This window comes from Hibiscus syriacus, unplaced genomic scaffold, assembly GCF_006381635.1.
Source record: "Hibiscus syriacus cultivar Baekdansim isolate YM2019G1 unplaced genomic scaffold, ASM638163v2 tig00110761_pilon, whole genome shotgun sequence".
Taxonomy (NCBI): Eukaryota; Viridiplantae; Streptophyta; class Magnoliopsida; order Malvales; family Malvaceae; genus Hibiscus; species Hibiscus syriacus.
Genome location: NW_024062849.1, coordinates 253,040 through 269,166, shown reverse-complemented (window position 1 = coordinate 269,166; position 16,127 = coordinate 253,040). Strand labels below are relative to the sequence as shown.

General features: G+C 30.0%; 1 protein-coding gene across 1 annotated transcript; it reads right to left on the bottom strand.

Moving 5' to 3' along the window:
• Positions 1-2,651: 2,651 nt before the first annotated feature.
• Positions 2,652-4,106, bottom strand: LOC120139491 (OVARIAN TUMOR DOMAIN-containing deubiquitinating enzyme 2-like). The gene is made up of 5 exons (XM_039154689.1): positions 4,063-4,106; positions 3,569-3,652; positions 3,412-3,457; positions 2,798-2,906; positions 2,652-2,692 (listed from the first exon to the last, which is right to left on the bottom strand). Exons 2-5 carry the CDS (start codon positions 3,631-3,633, stop codon positions 2,652-2,654), a joined length of 261 nt encoding a protein of 86 aa, XP_039010620.1. The 5' UTR covers positions 3,634-3,652; positions 4,063-4,106.
• Positions 4,107-16,127: the final 12,021 nt, after the last annotated feature.

Genomic DNA, 16,127 nt, shown 5'->3' with positions numbered 1-16,127 from the left:
AAAAAATGGCATCAGATGATATACTTTTGGTCACAAAGTAACAGCGTTGAGGACCTCACTTCTTCAAAAACATGAAAATGCACACTGGTAGCAACTGTTAGAAGTTGATAGGGTTTTAACATGTGTTTCAGTTCAACTTTGTTTCTAAAAAATAATTTAATTATTTCATTTTTATCTTTGTATCTCTAGCTGGCTAGCTCATCATTATATCAATGGAGGGTGTAGGGAAATAATCAAATGGAAGACATTTATCATTATTTTACACTCGAAATATGTTTTCATTCTCTAAATTATTTAAGAAAATAACATTCATCCCCAATTAATTATGAAAATGGTATCCATTTGTTGAGAAAGCGTACCATGTAGGATAAAAAGTTGGTGAAAATGTGTCATGTTAATCACGTTTTTTAAAACGAGTTTGACAAGGTGTGTTTTTATCTTACGTGCACGTTTATTCAACATCTGATAATATTTTGACTGAGATATATGAAAGACATGACTGATGCAATAAAGTATGTATTAAAAAATATATCATTCAAGTATAAAGGAAATCAAAGAAAATATTAAGGTTTAGGGTTGAAATGTGCTAACAGAGTCGAACATTTCTTTATATTATTATCTGAATTTCTACAATATTGACACCGTTTAGGATGTTTTTATTTTTCGATATCTATATCACCTTGAATCCTAATTGACATCAGATGACCTATTAGATCTCTATGCAATGTAGGATCTTTTAACAATGTAGTCCCTATGTCATGCTCATTCTGGTCTCTTTCATCTTTGATCGTAGAGAACTCGTTCGTATATTTTGAGAATCCTTGAAAGCATGTACACATCATCCACTTATCTTATGAAACCAATGTGGACATATGAAGACATGACTATGATGTAGAAGTATGGATACTTGATTGTCTGAAAGAATCTTCATTCACACCATTGATCTTTTAGATTCACGGGATATGAATAGGTTATGACACATTCCAGTTATTATGCCACCCACTACAGCAAAATAGAGTTTTAGCGGCGTTTTTTAAGTCTTATAGCGGCATTTTTAAGCGCCGCTAAAAGCACTTGCGGCGATAGGAAAAACGCCGCAAGAAGCACCGGCAATACCAGTGTCGCTAGAGTTAGCAACGTTTGAGAACAAAAAACGCCGCAATAGGTTAAGATCTATCACGGCGTTTTTGGAACAAACGCCGCAAAACGGTCGCTATTTCTTGCGGTGTTTTTGTAACAAACGATGCAAAAGGTCAATATCTATAGCGACGTTTTTGGAACAAACGCCGCAAAAGGTTGATTTCTATAGCGGCGTTTTAGGATACAAACGCCGCAAAAGGTAAAATCTATAGTTGCATTTTTTGAACAAATGCCGCAAAAGGTCAGATCTATGGCGGCGTTTTTGGATACAAACGCCGCAAAATATCAGATCTATAGCGGCATTTTTTGATACAAACGCCGCTAATTACCTTTCTTTAGCTAAGATTAATTGATTTCGCATATTTCATTTGTGCTCTACATCACCTAAATTTAATATCATGTAGCTTTATCTAATTAACAACAACCATACATTTTAATTAAGACACGAGTTATGCAGAAAAATACTTAACAACAAAATAAATTAAAATTTATAAACACTAAAATTAAATGTAATATAGTTTAACATAGTTCTCTAGAATTTAGTCTAAGTTCTTGCAATTTCAATTTAAAAAATATTGTTCACTAGAATTTTAGGATTGACATTTGTGAGATAAAAACTTGGATTGCATTGAAAAGCACCACAGATGTTATATCATTTACAACACTCTCTCCGAAAACCATAATGTAAAGTAACGGAGTCTCATCCTGACTAAGCACCTGCACCATCAGACAGAAACAACTCGATTTTAGCAAGTTTAGTATTCTAGTTTCAATTTAAAAAAAGCTAGCACGATTTTAATCTATGAATACCTGCAGTGTGCAAACAGAATCTGTTGCAGCAAATATTGCACCAATTGTTGAAAGTCATAGGGAACAATAGTGAACACACTGAAATAAGAACAGAGATTTTGGAAAATAATGGAGCAATAAGAGAGATTACCTAGAAAATCCCCAATATCCAAGGAGCCAATGTCCATTTCCTTGAAGGCGTTAATAGCATAAGCATACAAAGGAGAATGACAGCAACAAGAAACCGAAAACATTACGAAACAAGAAAACCATAAGCATACAAAGGAGAATGGCAGCAACAAGAAATGAAAATAAAACATTACGAAAGAACACAATCAACATTTGATGTGCCTAATTAAAAGTCATAATTCCATATAGGTTCTCTCAAAGTTTCCTTCATAGCAATTTATTATCCGTTAATGTTTTATTCGTGTTGTTCCTCTAGTTTGAAAGGAGACAATATGAACAGCCTCAAAAAATAATAAACTGGTCACGAAACAACATACTGCCAATGCATCATAGTGGAGACCGTCATAGATCAGCATGACTCTTTCAGAGTAGTTATTTTCCTGTCATGAAGGCCACATTTAAAAAGAAGATGAGAGTAAGCATTGATAACAAAAAAAATTGACCACTCGAGACAAAAAAAGAGTGACATCATCAGCATTCTAACATGACCATACAAATCGCAACGTGTTGTCTGAATATCATACGCTGCAATTTCACGGCCATAATAATGTTAATATTAAAAGCTCAATGGCGCCTTCAAAACAGAAAATAACATACCCATGTCAGTGAGATTGTCCTAAATAGATTATGATAAAATGAATAATAACTAGAATAATGGACATGGGGGGGTTCAACTAACCTCCCCACTTGTCCGAATCAAGAATCCATGCACAATACTCTGCATTTGGCTTTCCGAGAAACGCCTTGGAATATTTTGTTGGATCACTTGACACTGTTGCTGCCATAACCTTCAAACAGTTACCAATCACACTAGGTTAAGAAAACGAAACAACTCTTAAAATGGTAAGGATAAATGGTTTTATATCGACATTTTATGTATGCTCATAGATTTCCACCTTCAAACTAAAACATGTTGAGTGATCTATCTAATTTGGCATTCCAAGATGCATGCAGCGTATAATGATAACGGCTCAATAATGTGAAGTATATCATACCTCTCGTAGATGCATCAAAGATTATAGTAGTAATACAGTAAACGGAACAAAGCTAAGCACAGTAATCTTGAACATTTCCCATAAAAGCCCCAGCTGTATGGGTTTGAATACCAACATATAAAGCTTAGTATTGTGTAACGGTTCTATCCACAAGATCGAAGTCTAAATACTAGAATTCATTAGCTAACATAAACTGCAGACAAAGTTTTGATATACGTCTTCAGTTTCCATGCAATAACAAAATGACCTAAACAAAGCGTTTTGATAAAAAAAATCATGAGAATAAGCATATAAGAACTTGTCTCAATTCTGGAGCTTTTGTCTTGTCATGGTCCATAACATACCTAAACACGAGGAAATGAAGAAAAATGATCTCAAATGAACAATAATCACACCAATCGAACCAATAAAAGTTAAAACGGAAAGTTATCGATCTAGTAGTTTAATGAGCTAACCCAACAGCATTGAAAAGGCAGCTGTTGTCTGATGGAATGACACTTCTAACAATAATACCTTCCATTTTGCAAATTATTATGAACCTAAACAAACAAACAAAATAACACAAAATTAACTTCCATCATTATACAAATTTGTAATGGAAATATCTAAGCAATTGTTCTTTAGATTCCAGAAATACATACACAGGGAAACAAAACTAGTGAAGATGAAACAAGGAATAGTAGATTGATCAAAGCATGAAACCTAGATAATATAATTCAAATGAAATTTTCTTTAAGCAATTTGCAAATATCTTAAGATAAACAATGAATAGTTTGAACAAAAAAGAAAAAATGGCAATAAAATCAAAAGAAAAGTCAAGACTTCGAACCTTCAACGAAGAATCATTCAATCAAAGAAAAGAGATGTTGTCAACAAGATCTAAAACCAACCCTGATGCAAAATCCTACCAATAAACACGAAATTATCCAAATTTATGGAATTAAATTACCTAAAATGCAGTTCGAAAAAAGATGCAGAAGAACTCAATTTTATCACGAAAGAACAAATGCCCCCCAGATCTTGAACCGCAGTCACCAAGAATAATAGCTTTAAATAAGGGAACTTCAAAGATAACACTAGGACATACATTGAGTCATTCCGTTTATCGTCGCCGACTTCGTTGAAGAGCTTCTTCTTGTCGGATTTTATGAGGGCTTTGATGGAATTTAGAAAGTGAACTCGCGAAATGGAGTGAATGGCATTGCTAAGCTTATCATGTAAGTTCCAGATCTTCTCGAGAACCGCCTCGATTTCTTCGATCTCCATATCTCATTTCATTTCAGAGGTGATGGTAAAGCCAGAGAATTTCGCCCTTGTTGGGGGGGAAATGATTTAATTTCTTTTTATGAAATGAAAACAAAGAGTAGCGGCGGAAATAAACAGTAAAGGAAGAGAGGAAAAAGGATAAGGGGTATAGGTTTGATATAAATTCATCTTTTTGTGGCGTTTGTTTTTATAAAACGCCACTAAAAGTTAAAGTATATAGCGGCATTTTTATACAAACGCCGCTAAAGTACTACGTTGTCACGGTGTTTTTTTACAAAAAAACATCGCTAAAGAACCCTATTGCGGCATTTGTATAAAAACGCCGCTAAAGTACTCTTTATCACGACATTTGTTGGAAAAACACCACTATGAACGAACCCTATTGCGGCATTTGTATAAAAACCCGCTAAAGTACTAATCTATCGTGGCATTTGTTAGAAAAACGCCATTATAAACGATCCTTATTGCGGCGTTTGTATAAAAACGCCGCTAAAGTACAACTCTATCGCGGCGTTTGTTGAAGAAACGCCGCTAAAGTATTATATATGCTTAAATTTTGTGGCGTTTACTCTCCAAACGTCGCTAAAAACGCCGCTACAAAACAATTTTGCTGTAGTGCCCCATAACACATAAATTATGATTTTTACATGAAAACTTTTGAACGTATTATATTTCTTCGTAAATAATGCAGACAACCAATATTATGTTGCTTTCATGAGAACAATTATAGGCCAATGACACACCATATTTTAAATATGAATTGATATTCTCTACCAAGTAAATAGTCATATGACTATATCAATGCCCATCATCTCTCCCATTAGGGATGAAAATTATGTTGTCATATAACAAATACTTACTCAAGTCAGATAAAATTGCTACGTAAAATAAAAGTGTGTCTTATTAAATATATTTTAGAAAATTACGATTGATTCAATATTTTTATCTACATGATATGTTCACCTAATAAAAGAATATCATTTTTATAATTAATTACCGAATAAAAGAATGTCATTTTTATAATTAATTGAAAATGAATATAATTCTCTTAAGGAACGATGCAATCTCCTAAAAATGCCCAGTCATTTCATTGGTATTAATTTAGATTATATATATAAACAAAATCAAATAAATAAAAGTTGTATTTATGATAAACTTTATTTTAGTAGTTTCATGTCACATCATAACATTTATTATAATTACATTATAGAAGTAATTCTTCAAATCACTCATCAAAACTGAGTTGCAATTTCAGTTTTACTTTTTTCATTTACATTTTTTAATTATTATCATACATGTTTTAATTGTTTTTTATTATCTAGGATAAATATAAGTTAATATTTTTAAAAATTCTCAATTATTTAATATTAAGCGCTTATGCAACTGATATTTTTAATGCTCGAACTTAAAACCTCAAAGAATAATAATAATTCATTAACTATCAAGTTCAATTTATTTTAAGAATATTAACCATATAAACTTTGATATATAGTAGGCATTGAGATCAAACAAAAATTGGTGATAAGGTAGAATAAGACAAAGATGAAAGAGTACGGATGTTTTGAGGTTAATCCTAAGGAGCAAAAGTCGTGCACTATAGCTAAACCATCATATAGGGTATCATTCAACACAACATTTATTATTTTTCAAACCCTTCAATAAAGGATAATTAAGCTCATCACAAATTCAATATCACCTAAAAAGTATAATTGACATATTTAGGTTTGTATTTAATACATTATTAGATTTTGATTAATGATAATAAATCATGTATTAATATTTTATTAGAGTTTTTTTAAACAAATACAGATAATTAAAATTTTAACAGGTTACTGATTGTGTAATAATTGTAATAAATTTATCTTTTTATAATTCAAAGATAAAAAAATAGATAATATATATTATGTACAAGTTGTAAATAATCGTATGAGTATGAGAAGGGAGATAAAAAGTTCTTTAAATTTATAAGTTGACAGAGCAAATGAATTTTGACGGCTAGATAGTTGATTTAATTTTAATAGATCGTATGAGTATGCTAGTAATTATGTTAAATAATTATAACTGACCAAAAAAATATAATACCTAATAAATTTTAAAATTTGATATATGAAAGAATAACAATAAAAATGCGACTTATAGAAAAAATTCGAAAGGCATACAACACTTGAATATCAAAAAATTGAAATAATCTAACATATACACACATTTTTGCAATGATATAAGGTGTTTTTATCCAATAATCACCCTAATAGGAATTAATTATCTGTTAGGTACAATTTTAAAAAATTTTACTGATCTAACATCATTTCTTACAAAATACATATGATAATCTACGTTTTTCACTAACGTAATGCTAGCTCAAATAAGATATGGATGATCCGTGCTTTATCCGAACTAATGCATAAAATTTTCTAAAATACTGTCGGATGATTTTTAGGTAAAAACCTAAAACCTTAGAATTCTCTTTTTTTTTATATTGCCCTTTTTACTTTTTTTTCTTTGGAAGTATTGCTTTTGACTATGTGCAGTGCAAGTGGCCAAGTGGGTGTTTTCTGTCTTATCTGCTGCATTTTTCTGAGATTTTAGAAAGAATTAAGGGGCCCACTACATTGTATGTTGTGTTTTAGCCAATTAAAAACTGCTTAATTTGCCAAATCTACATTGTGATTAAAGTTAAATTAATTTACTATTTGATAGTAAAATGAATTAGCGTTGAACCAAAGCACCAACGAAATATTTATGTACCATTATGATTTGATATTGAAAAATTTAATTTTATAAGTGAGATAAAAATTAATTTTATTTTTTTACTTTTTATTTATTAAATAATGACATGAGATTTTTTAAAATCATTTATGGAATTAAAAAAAACTTAATTTCGCAACTATTAATTAAGAAATAAATTTTATCGAGCTTCAAATAAATTAGAAGTATGAAAATACGTAATAAGAATATAAATTTAATAAGAGAATATTATTTCATTTAATGTATATATAGATCGCTCAGTTATTTTCATCTTCATATAATTATGTTAATCTTTAAATCAAATAAAAATTTTCAACAAATCATTTTGTTAATCGAAAACTTGACATTTATTATGGATGTTAATTTGAAATCTAAAAAGATTTATCAAAATTTTTAATATATATAATTAACGATAATTAAAGATAATGATTATAGTAAAAATAAATTAAAATTTTAATGATGGTTAAATAAATTTTAAAGTTTGATCAAAGTGAAATTACCCTACAAATACAATGTTGTTTTCCCTAATAATAATAATAATAATAAAAGCAGAGAATAGAAGGAGACCAGACAAAATTTCATGTCACTGTTAGTGTTTTTACTCAAATATCACCTAACATAAATTAACTACTTATTAGATACAGTTTCAAAATTTTTTGTAGATTTAACTCCCTTTCACTGATATGATCCCACCTTGGGTAAGAAGCCGCACGTCACTCTTCCGTCTTATCAGAAAAAATATGTTATATCGATAAAATTTTCTAAATTAATGATTGACAGATAATTAATTCTTTTCGGATAATTTTTGGATAAAAATGCTAATATAATATTATAAGATGACTTGACGGATATAACACATGGATTAGAGCAGGACTTGTGGTATCTCTCATGATATTTCACATCGAAAACCTGATAATATAGAAGAAATAATGGTTATTTCCCCGCTAAATGAAAGGATCATGGATCCAGGTTGTGATGAAAACTATTGGGAATTAATTTCTACTGAACTGTGGCCACACCTTCACTTGTCAAAAGAGCCACCTGCTTTTATTATTAAAATATTGAAATAATTTTAAATTTTATCATTTGCATTAAATATATCTCTAGAGTTTTATTCAAAATTTTGTTTTATATCCAAATAAAAGATTGTTCACGTTAAAAAAATAAAATTACATATTAATTTTGATTTAATTTATAATTTAATGTGTGAATTTTGATTTGATTAATTATATAAAAGGAAATTTAATTTTGATTCATTTATATATTAAATAATAATTTTAATTGCTTTTATGATCAATTTAATAAAATAACACCCTATAATTAGGAGATGACTATCCAGCTCAGTTGGTAGAGCACAAGGTTCTTAACCTTGAGGTCGTGGGATCGAGTCCCACGAAGGGCATTTCATAATTTGGAGGTCTTCTACGGAAGTTGCTCTCAACTAGTGTTGGGGGCAGCCTACTATCTTACCTCCCCTTACCCCATTACATATGGGAACAAAGGATAACCAATTAGGAGATTATTTTGTAATTTTTAGACTCCACAAAGTATTATCCTATAAGTAGTGGATCACTTGTGTATAATAATAATAATAATAATAAACATTTGACTTTATTTATTTAAATTAAAGTTTTATTTATTGGTCCAACTGTATAATTTACTCAATAAATTATATATATAATTATATTAAATATTCATATGAACTCCTATGCTAATGTTTGTACAGCCCCACCAATAACACTTTACACACTAAGGTGACGTTTGGTTCGCTGGAATGTTTCTGAGAGAATTGAAATATGTTAAGGAATTGGTAATGTCAGGAATTGGAATCCAATTCCATATTTTGTTTGGTTGGCAGGAAATGGAATTGGAATCCGATTCCATATTCTGTTTGGTTCGCAGACATGTCAGATAAATTTTATTTCAATAATATAAAATGACATAATTGCCCTTCTTATTTTTTTACTTTATTTTAGTTTATTTTACAGCTTACATGTAGTAATATATTATAAAAAATTTAAAAATATTAAATTTTCATTTTATTGATTGATTATTCATTTCAATAAATTATAAAAATCATGTTAATAAACATCATAAGTTAAAATCATTGTAATCAAAATATGTTAATAAGTTACCAAAAGATAGAGCAATATTTTGATACATTCCAATCGGAGTATGTCAATTAGTTATAAAAAAATATACCAAAAACTATTTTTATTCAATATATGAATTAGAAACCCGACCTGACAAGACACGAAATAATAAAAAAATATTTTTATTCAATAAAAACATTGACTTAATTGAAAAAAATTATATATAGAGGGGTATTATTGTAATTATTCCTAAATATATAAGGTAAAATTATATATTTTTTTCGGGTCGGGTCCGGTTTTTTACCCTAAACCCGAACCTGACCCGAATATCACAATTAAAAAAACCCGACCCGAATATCAAACTTAAAAAAACGACCCGACCCGAACAAAATAAAGTTTCACCCGACCCGAAATAATAAAAAAATTATTTTTATTTAATAAAAACAGTGACTTAATTGAAAAAAATTATATATAGAGGGGTATTGTTGTAATTATTTTTAAATATATAAGGTAAAATTATATATATTTTCGGGTCGGGTATTTTTCACCCTAAACCCGAACTCGACCCGACCCGAATATCACACTTAAAAAAACAACCCGACCAAAATAAAGTTTCACCCTACTCGACCCGAATATATGAATTAGAAATCCGACCTGAAATAATAAAAAAATTTATTCAATATATGAATAAGTTACCAAAAGATTTATGAGGGTAGTATGGTCAAATTTCAATTCTCTCCAACAAGGGAATTGAATTACATCCATTTTTTGATGAAATTCACTTTCCCTCGTTTGATGGAAAGTTGAAGTCATGAGGGATTCCAATTTCCTTAGAAAACTTGAACCAAATATGAGAATGTAGTGAAATTGAATTCTAATTCCCACCAATTCCAAATGATTCATGCCAATGCCAACCAAACGCCACTAAGTTCATTGACGACACCTTAATTGACTGTTCACTCGCATTTAAACCTTCAACTGCACAGGAAAAAAATTATTTGACCGATAATTTCCAAGTTATATTAAAGGTTTAATTAAAAATTAGGTGTTCAGAGTATACGTTTTTTTATCTATTTTTTAATTAAAGTAAATACATAAAATTTTATTTCGTTTTTATGTCCCTTAAAAACATATTCAATAAAATTTTAACTAAAAAATTGAAGCATTTAAAATAAAGAATATATATAGTTAAAATATTTATTTTTCAAATTTTAAACATTTAATTTTTTATAAAAAATCTTTAAAAATATAAAACATTTATTTCGATAAAAAATATTAAACAAATAACTGAAAGACATAATTTAATAGTAATAACTTATTTTTCAAATGAAGCTGTATAATCTGTAAGAAGCATTTGTAACAAGTCTTGTTACAAGAAGATATATTTCCTTTACCCAAAATGTCAGGGGTTTTTACATCATATATGATTATTGATAATCTTTCAATAGAAATATTCAAATTATATGTTTAGTTTACGTTGATGACAATAAACATTCATGATAATTTTAGTTATTTCTTATTTTTTTAAATAAAATTTACGTTTCTGCTTACATTATAAAACATTTGCAGGATACTGAAAATGTGTATAAAATTAAAGGTAAAGTACACAATGGTCCCCCCATTACGGAATAATGCTTTGTTGAGCATCCCGACTGTTAAAAGTTACAAAATGATCTCTCGATTATAGAATAATGTTTTGTTGAGTCCCCAACTATTAAAAGTTACAAAATGACCATATGACTATTCATTATGTTCCAAACTCGTCATTTTCTGTTAAAAAATTAACGGTCGTCTGAGTTGGACGTTAACATGCTGACTGAGATATTCTAGTCGTTTGAGATTGTGAAATAAGATTTTATCATATCTCAATTAACATGTTAACGTTCAGCTTAGATTGTCGTTAATTTATTAACGAGTAAGGATGTGTTCGGAACATAATGAATAATTGTATGACCATTTTGCTACGTTTAATAGTCGAGGGACGCAACAAAGCAATATCCTATACAAAAAAAGTTTATATTTGGATTCGAATATCATATATTATCCGATCCAAAATTTTGGATATCTTAAAATTCGTATCACTAAAATTGCGATCCGTATCCAATCTGAAAAATCCGATATCTGAATTTTTGGATCAATATCTAGATATTTAGATCTGAAAATAAAATTTAATTTGATAAAAAAAACTCATATATAAATTTTATATTTTGTGACTTTATGCAATATATTTTATACATCTATTATATTCTATATATATTTAATTATTTACATAATTTAAATAATTAAACATCTTAATTTTTATTAAGTTAGAGTCTTAATGGTTTAGTGACTTATTTATTGGGTCAATGGTGTTTAAACTCCAAATACCCAATTTTTATCCCTTTTTTGGATAATCTGAAATTAAAATTTACTCTATCTATATATGATCTGATTATCTATTTCCCTGATATACGGTTGAATTATCCGAAAATAAAAAAAGGATCGAACATCTAAATTTTTGAATTGGATCAATGGATCAAATCAATGTGATTGGATTTTTTTACACTCCTACCAACTACCCTATTATCTGGTGTTAGGGACCTATATACTCATACAAGCAAGGCTGAAAGAGAGGATCTTCAACCTCGCACCCATTGTTCATCATCTTCTCCAATCATTTTTTTCTTTTCTCCATAAAATCACCTAAGACCACCGCATTCCTAGTCAGACCATTAATAATTAGGGGTAATGAACGTGAATCACTTCTAACCCAAAAGAATCGATCACATTGAATCCTTAAGACCCAACCCAACTTTCTATATTCATCTCAAAATTCATTCGATACATCTGATTTTTCCGACTAACAATAACAAAACATGTACAATGCAATAAAATGGATCTTACTAAGCCTCTTATGATAACTATGACCAATCAACATTTTTACCAATCAAAATACCAACAAAACCCATATCCCTTGGAGCAAAATACCCCGCAAATCCACAGTTTGCAAGCACAATTACAGGCCATCCCAGATGGCTCAACTATAGTTGTAACAAAAAAAAAACTCTTCACGAACTGTGAATCTCTCAATGCCAATGACCCAAACAATAAGGGGAGGAGGTATACCACAACTTCTTTGGCATTGGATGCCTTCAGCTCATGTTCTTTGGCAACAACTTTCTTCTTCTGCTCTTTAACATGCGTCGTAACATCTACAAAAGCAACATGAATCTCCTTATCTGTCGCGCAGAGGTATACCACAACTTTCTCATGAGTTGAGTTGTCTCGAAAGCTACCATCGTGGCAGGTGGTTTTTTTTGTTATTTCTGCCGTTTTTATGCTGATTATAAGTTTTATTGGGCGATTCATGTCACATCTTTTTTGGGAAATAATTTGAAGCATAAATTTTTTATATGACGATGATAATATAAAACATAAGTTATAAACATAATATAATCCTAACTTCATTGTCACCGAATTCAATTATCCTTGATGATTTGAAAACTTTCTCAAATATAAAAATGTTGAATTAAACAAAGAGATGAGCAATTATTGTTAATATTGTAGCCTAAAATTTTTTGTTGATGGTGACATAGTTGTGGGGAGTCATCATTTGCTTCCCACATGCCTATGGGAAAAGAAATGAATGAGCACATGTTTGTGTGTACCAATGCTTCCATCCTTGTCCATTTCATGTCCTTGTGCTGCCATACATCAAAGTTAATTGCTTACGAGGCACTGTCGTTCTCCATTGCCACACCACTATTTCTCATCCATTACCACACCACGGAAATATTCTTTTTTTCATGGAGGTTCTATAAATTACGAAATAATTTTTATATTTATTAAATTGCTACAAAATGATTATGGCACATTATAAAATGATAATGAATTTTGATAAGTTTAAGAACTATTTTATAATATGTTGATAATGACCATTTTTAGTGGTTTGATAATATTTAATGACTATTTTATAATATTTTTGAAAAGTTTAATGATCATTTTATAATCTTTTGAGAAGTTTAATCACTATTTTATAATTTTTGAGATTTCGATGATAAAAAAATCACTTCAATATAGTTTAGTGATTATTTGTGTATTTTACCTTATTTTTTTCAATCGTGTATATAAAAAAACGATATAAAGAACGTACATAAATTTTAACCATAAATATGATGTATATTAAACATGTCACTTAATCATGTTTATATGTACCTTAGCTTGTAAATGAGTGTTTTTAACATTTTGAATCCCATTTTTAAATTTCTAGGTCCGTATCTTTAATAAAAGAATCCCTTTAGTTCTGTTAATCGCTTGCCACAATCTCTGTCTTCAAAAGTTCAACTAGGAAGTGGAGTTTTATTTTTGCTATTACTGAGCTGAAGAAAGATGGTTCAAACTATGTAAACCAGAACATAAACCCTAGACCTATTGAACCCACAATGTGATATGATAGATTTTCATACTGATATTGTCCCCCCCCCATCTCACAAACGTTAATTAATGCATGACTGATCCCCCTTTCTTTCTTCCTGAATGATTAAATTCTTATGTTGGCATTTCAAGACACATACAGCATATGCAAATACTCTGTATTCAATCCTTTTTTTTTGTAAATTAAGGCTAGCTTTTAAGTCGTGGCTTCTGTCTTATTTTTGAGTGATGGTTCATTCATCATTTGCAACTAATTTGTATGTGAAGACTTTTCTAATGTTAACAAATCTAAAATTCTCTTGATCATGCTTAGACAATGCTTTCAAGTTCATTGTGCCTTATTTGGATCTCTTTCAGAAGTAATATTCTATCTGTCATTCCTACCTCCGTCAAGTGTTAAAGTTTCTCGAAACCTTCAGAATTCCACATCCTTCGAATCTCTACAGCCTTCGGAGTTCTATACCCTCCGGAATTTCTAGAAGTCTTAGGAATTTCATATATTTCAGACAACTACAACCTTTTGATATGATCTCTAACAGACTTGTTTGATCTATCAGAGTCAAATCTATTGTCAAACAACTATAATTGTTTGCTTTGTCAATATATGAGTAGCAATTATGACTTTAGGCCTGGCACCAACACCGAAGGTCAATATAAAAATCAAAATGCATGGCTAAAGGGGGGAGAACTTGGCTTCTCTCTCGGGCTCCCCGTATGCATTTCTCTCTTATGATGATTGTTCATCATCTTCTTTAGCTAGTCTACCTATCTCCTCCTCTCCATTAAATAGTCGCAGACCGTAATTTTCTAATCAAATCAGAAAGAGTGAGCCATCAACCATAGTCCTAGCTAATTTTTCTCATCAACAAAATTATTTTTAGAATTGCAAGAAGAGTTCAGATGTGAATTCGTTTTTTACATTAATGGTTTCTTCTTATTAGTTTCCCTATTTTTTACCATTCTTACTGTTTCTTCTTTTCTTTTCAAGTTCCTAGACATTTTAACGCTGCCCCACTCTTTCCTTTTCATATTCATCATGTATATTTAGTTACACAAGTATTGGCCCTCCGTGCAGGCATAAACACTATATGTAATTCTTCGTTTACAGTTGCATGTTATGTGCCTGCTAACATATGTATTTTGACACAAACACTTCATGTTTATGTTAATTATTTCGTGAAAAGTGATATTATAATTTTGAAAAGGGTTGAATGTAGTAGAAAAGTATATTATACTTTTGGTAATAGAATTAAACTCAAAACTTTAAAGAAAATATTAATAACATAAATAACAGATGCCAAATATAAATTACAAAATAAACATCATTACTCAATAAAAACTAATTAATTTTATTTTGAACGTTTGAAATCTACCTTTTACTTTCAAGTTATGACCTAATGAAGTGACTATTACTTAGACTGATTAACAAGATAAAAAACGTTATGCAGGAGATCCATCACAAAGTTCCTTTCAATGACTATGACTTAGTAACCATCATACAATGTGTCAATCAAGTGGCTATATCATTTTCATTAAAATTATGTCAATTAATATTTTAGAAGAAAAATCAACTGATTCATTAATGAAATGTTGAAATAATACTTTTCAAAATAATTTAGTGCATGTGATGTACACTAAATATTCAACCTTTTTCTATGAGTTCAATACGACTACTAAACATGTTTTGAATAAATGTAATATACACCGACGCAGAACACTAAAAAGATCCTTTGAAAGGCTGTGATAACATGCAAAATGACAAAAAATAGATTAACTTGGAAATTTATATATGGTAAAATGGTTTGGAAAAGAAGCGTCCTTGTAGCCAGACTTGAATTTCTTCTTCCCCAGGTCAACTAAAAGTCATGCACATTTCACCATTATCGTCCCCAAAGAAATCTTGACAGTAACCAAGTTTTTTTCACTCTCAGATGAAGCCAACCCTGTTCTAGTCTCTCTCCTCATTTATTCAATAATATTAATTTAGGATGATTACAAGATATTAAAAATATATTTATTAACAATATGTATACCCAACTACTTAAAATTGAAATTTTTAAGGGAGAACAATATGGATTGAGCCACTCAGTGGATTCGTTAGCCAAATTTACTTTCATGGCTTGTCATGCAAAACAACGCGGTTTGAGCCTTGCAAACCACCGCTGCTGTGGCTTGGTCCCATGTTGTCTTGTGTCAGTCACTTGTGAAGTTGACTACTAAAGAGAGTTATTTTAAATCGTTTGCTTTTTTTACACATTTATGTCAACAACATGCAGGTTAAATGGAGTAATAAGTTGTGCTGAAAAGAAAACTTTACATCGCAACAAACATTACAGCCATTACTGCTCCACTCTATTTATTAGTTAAACACCCCCTTCATTCCCCCAAAACTTTTCTCCAGGTTAAGTTATTTTCTCCCAATCTTCCTCTTCCTCGTCCAGTTCTTCATTAGTGATAAACTTTCAGCTGAATATATATATTTGTTCATGGAGTATGT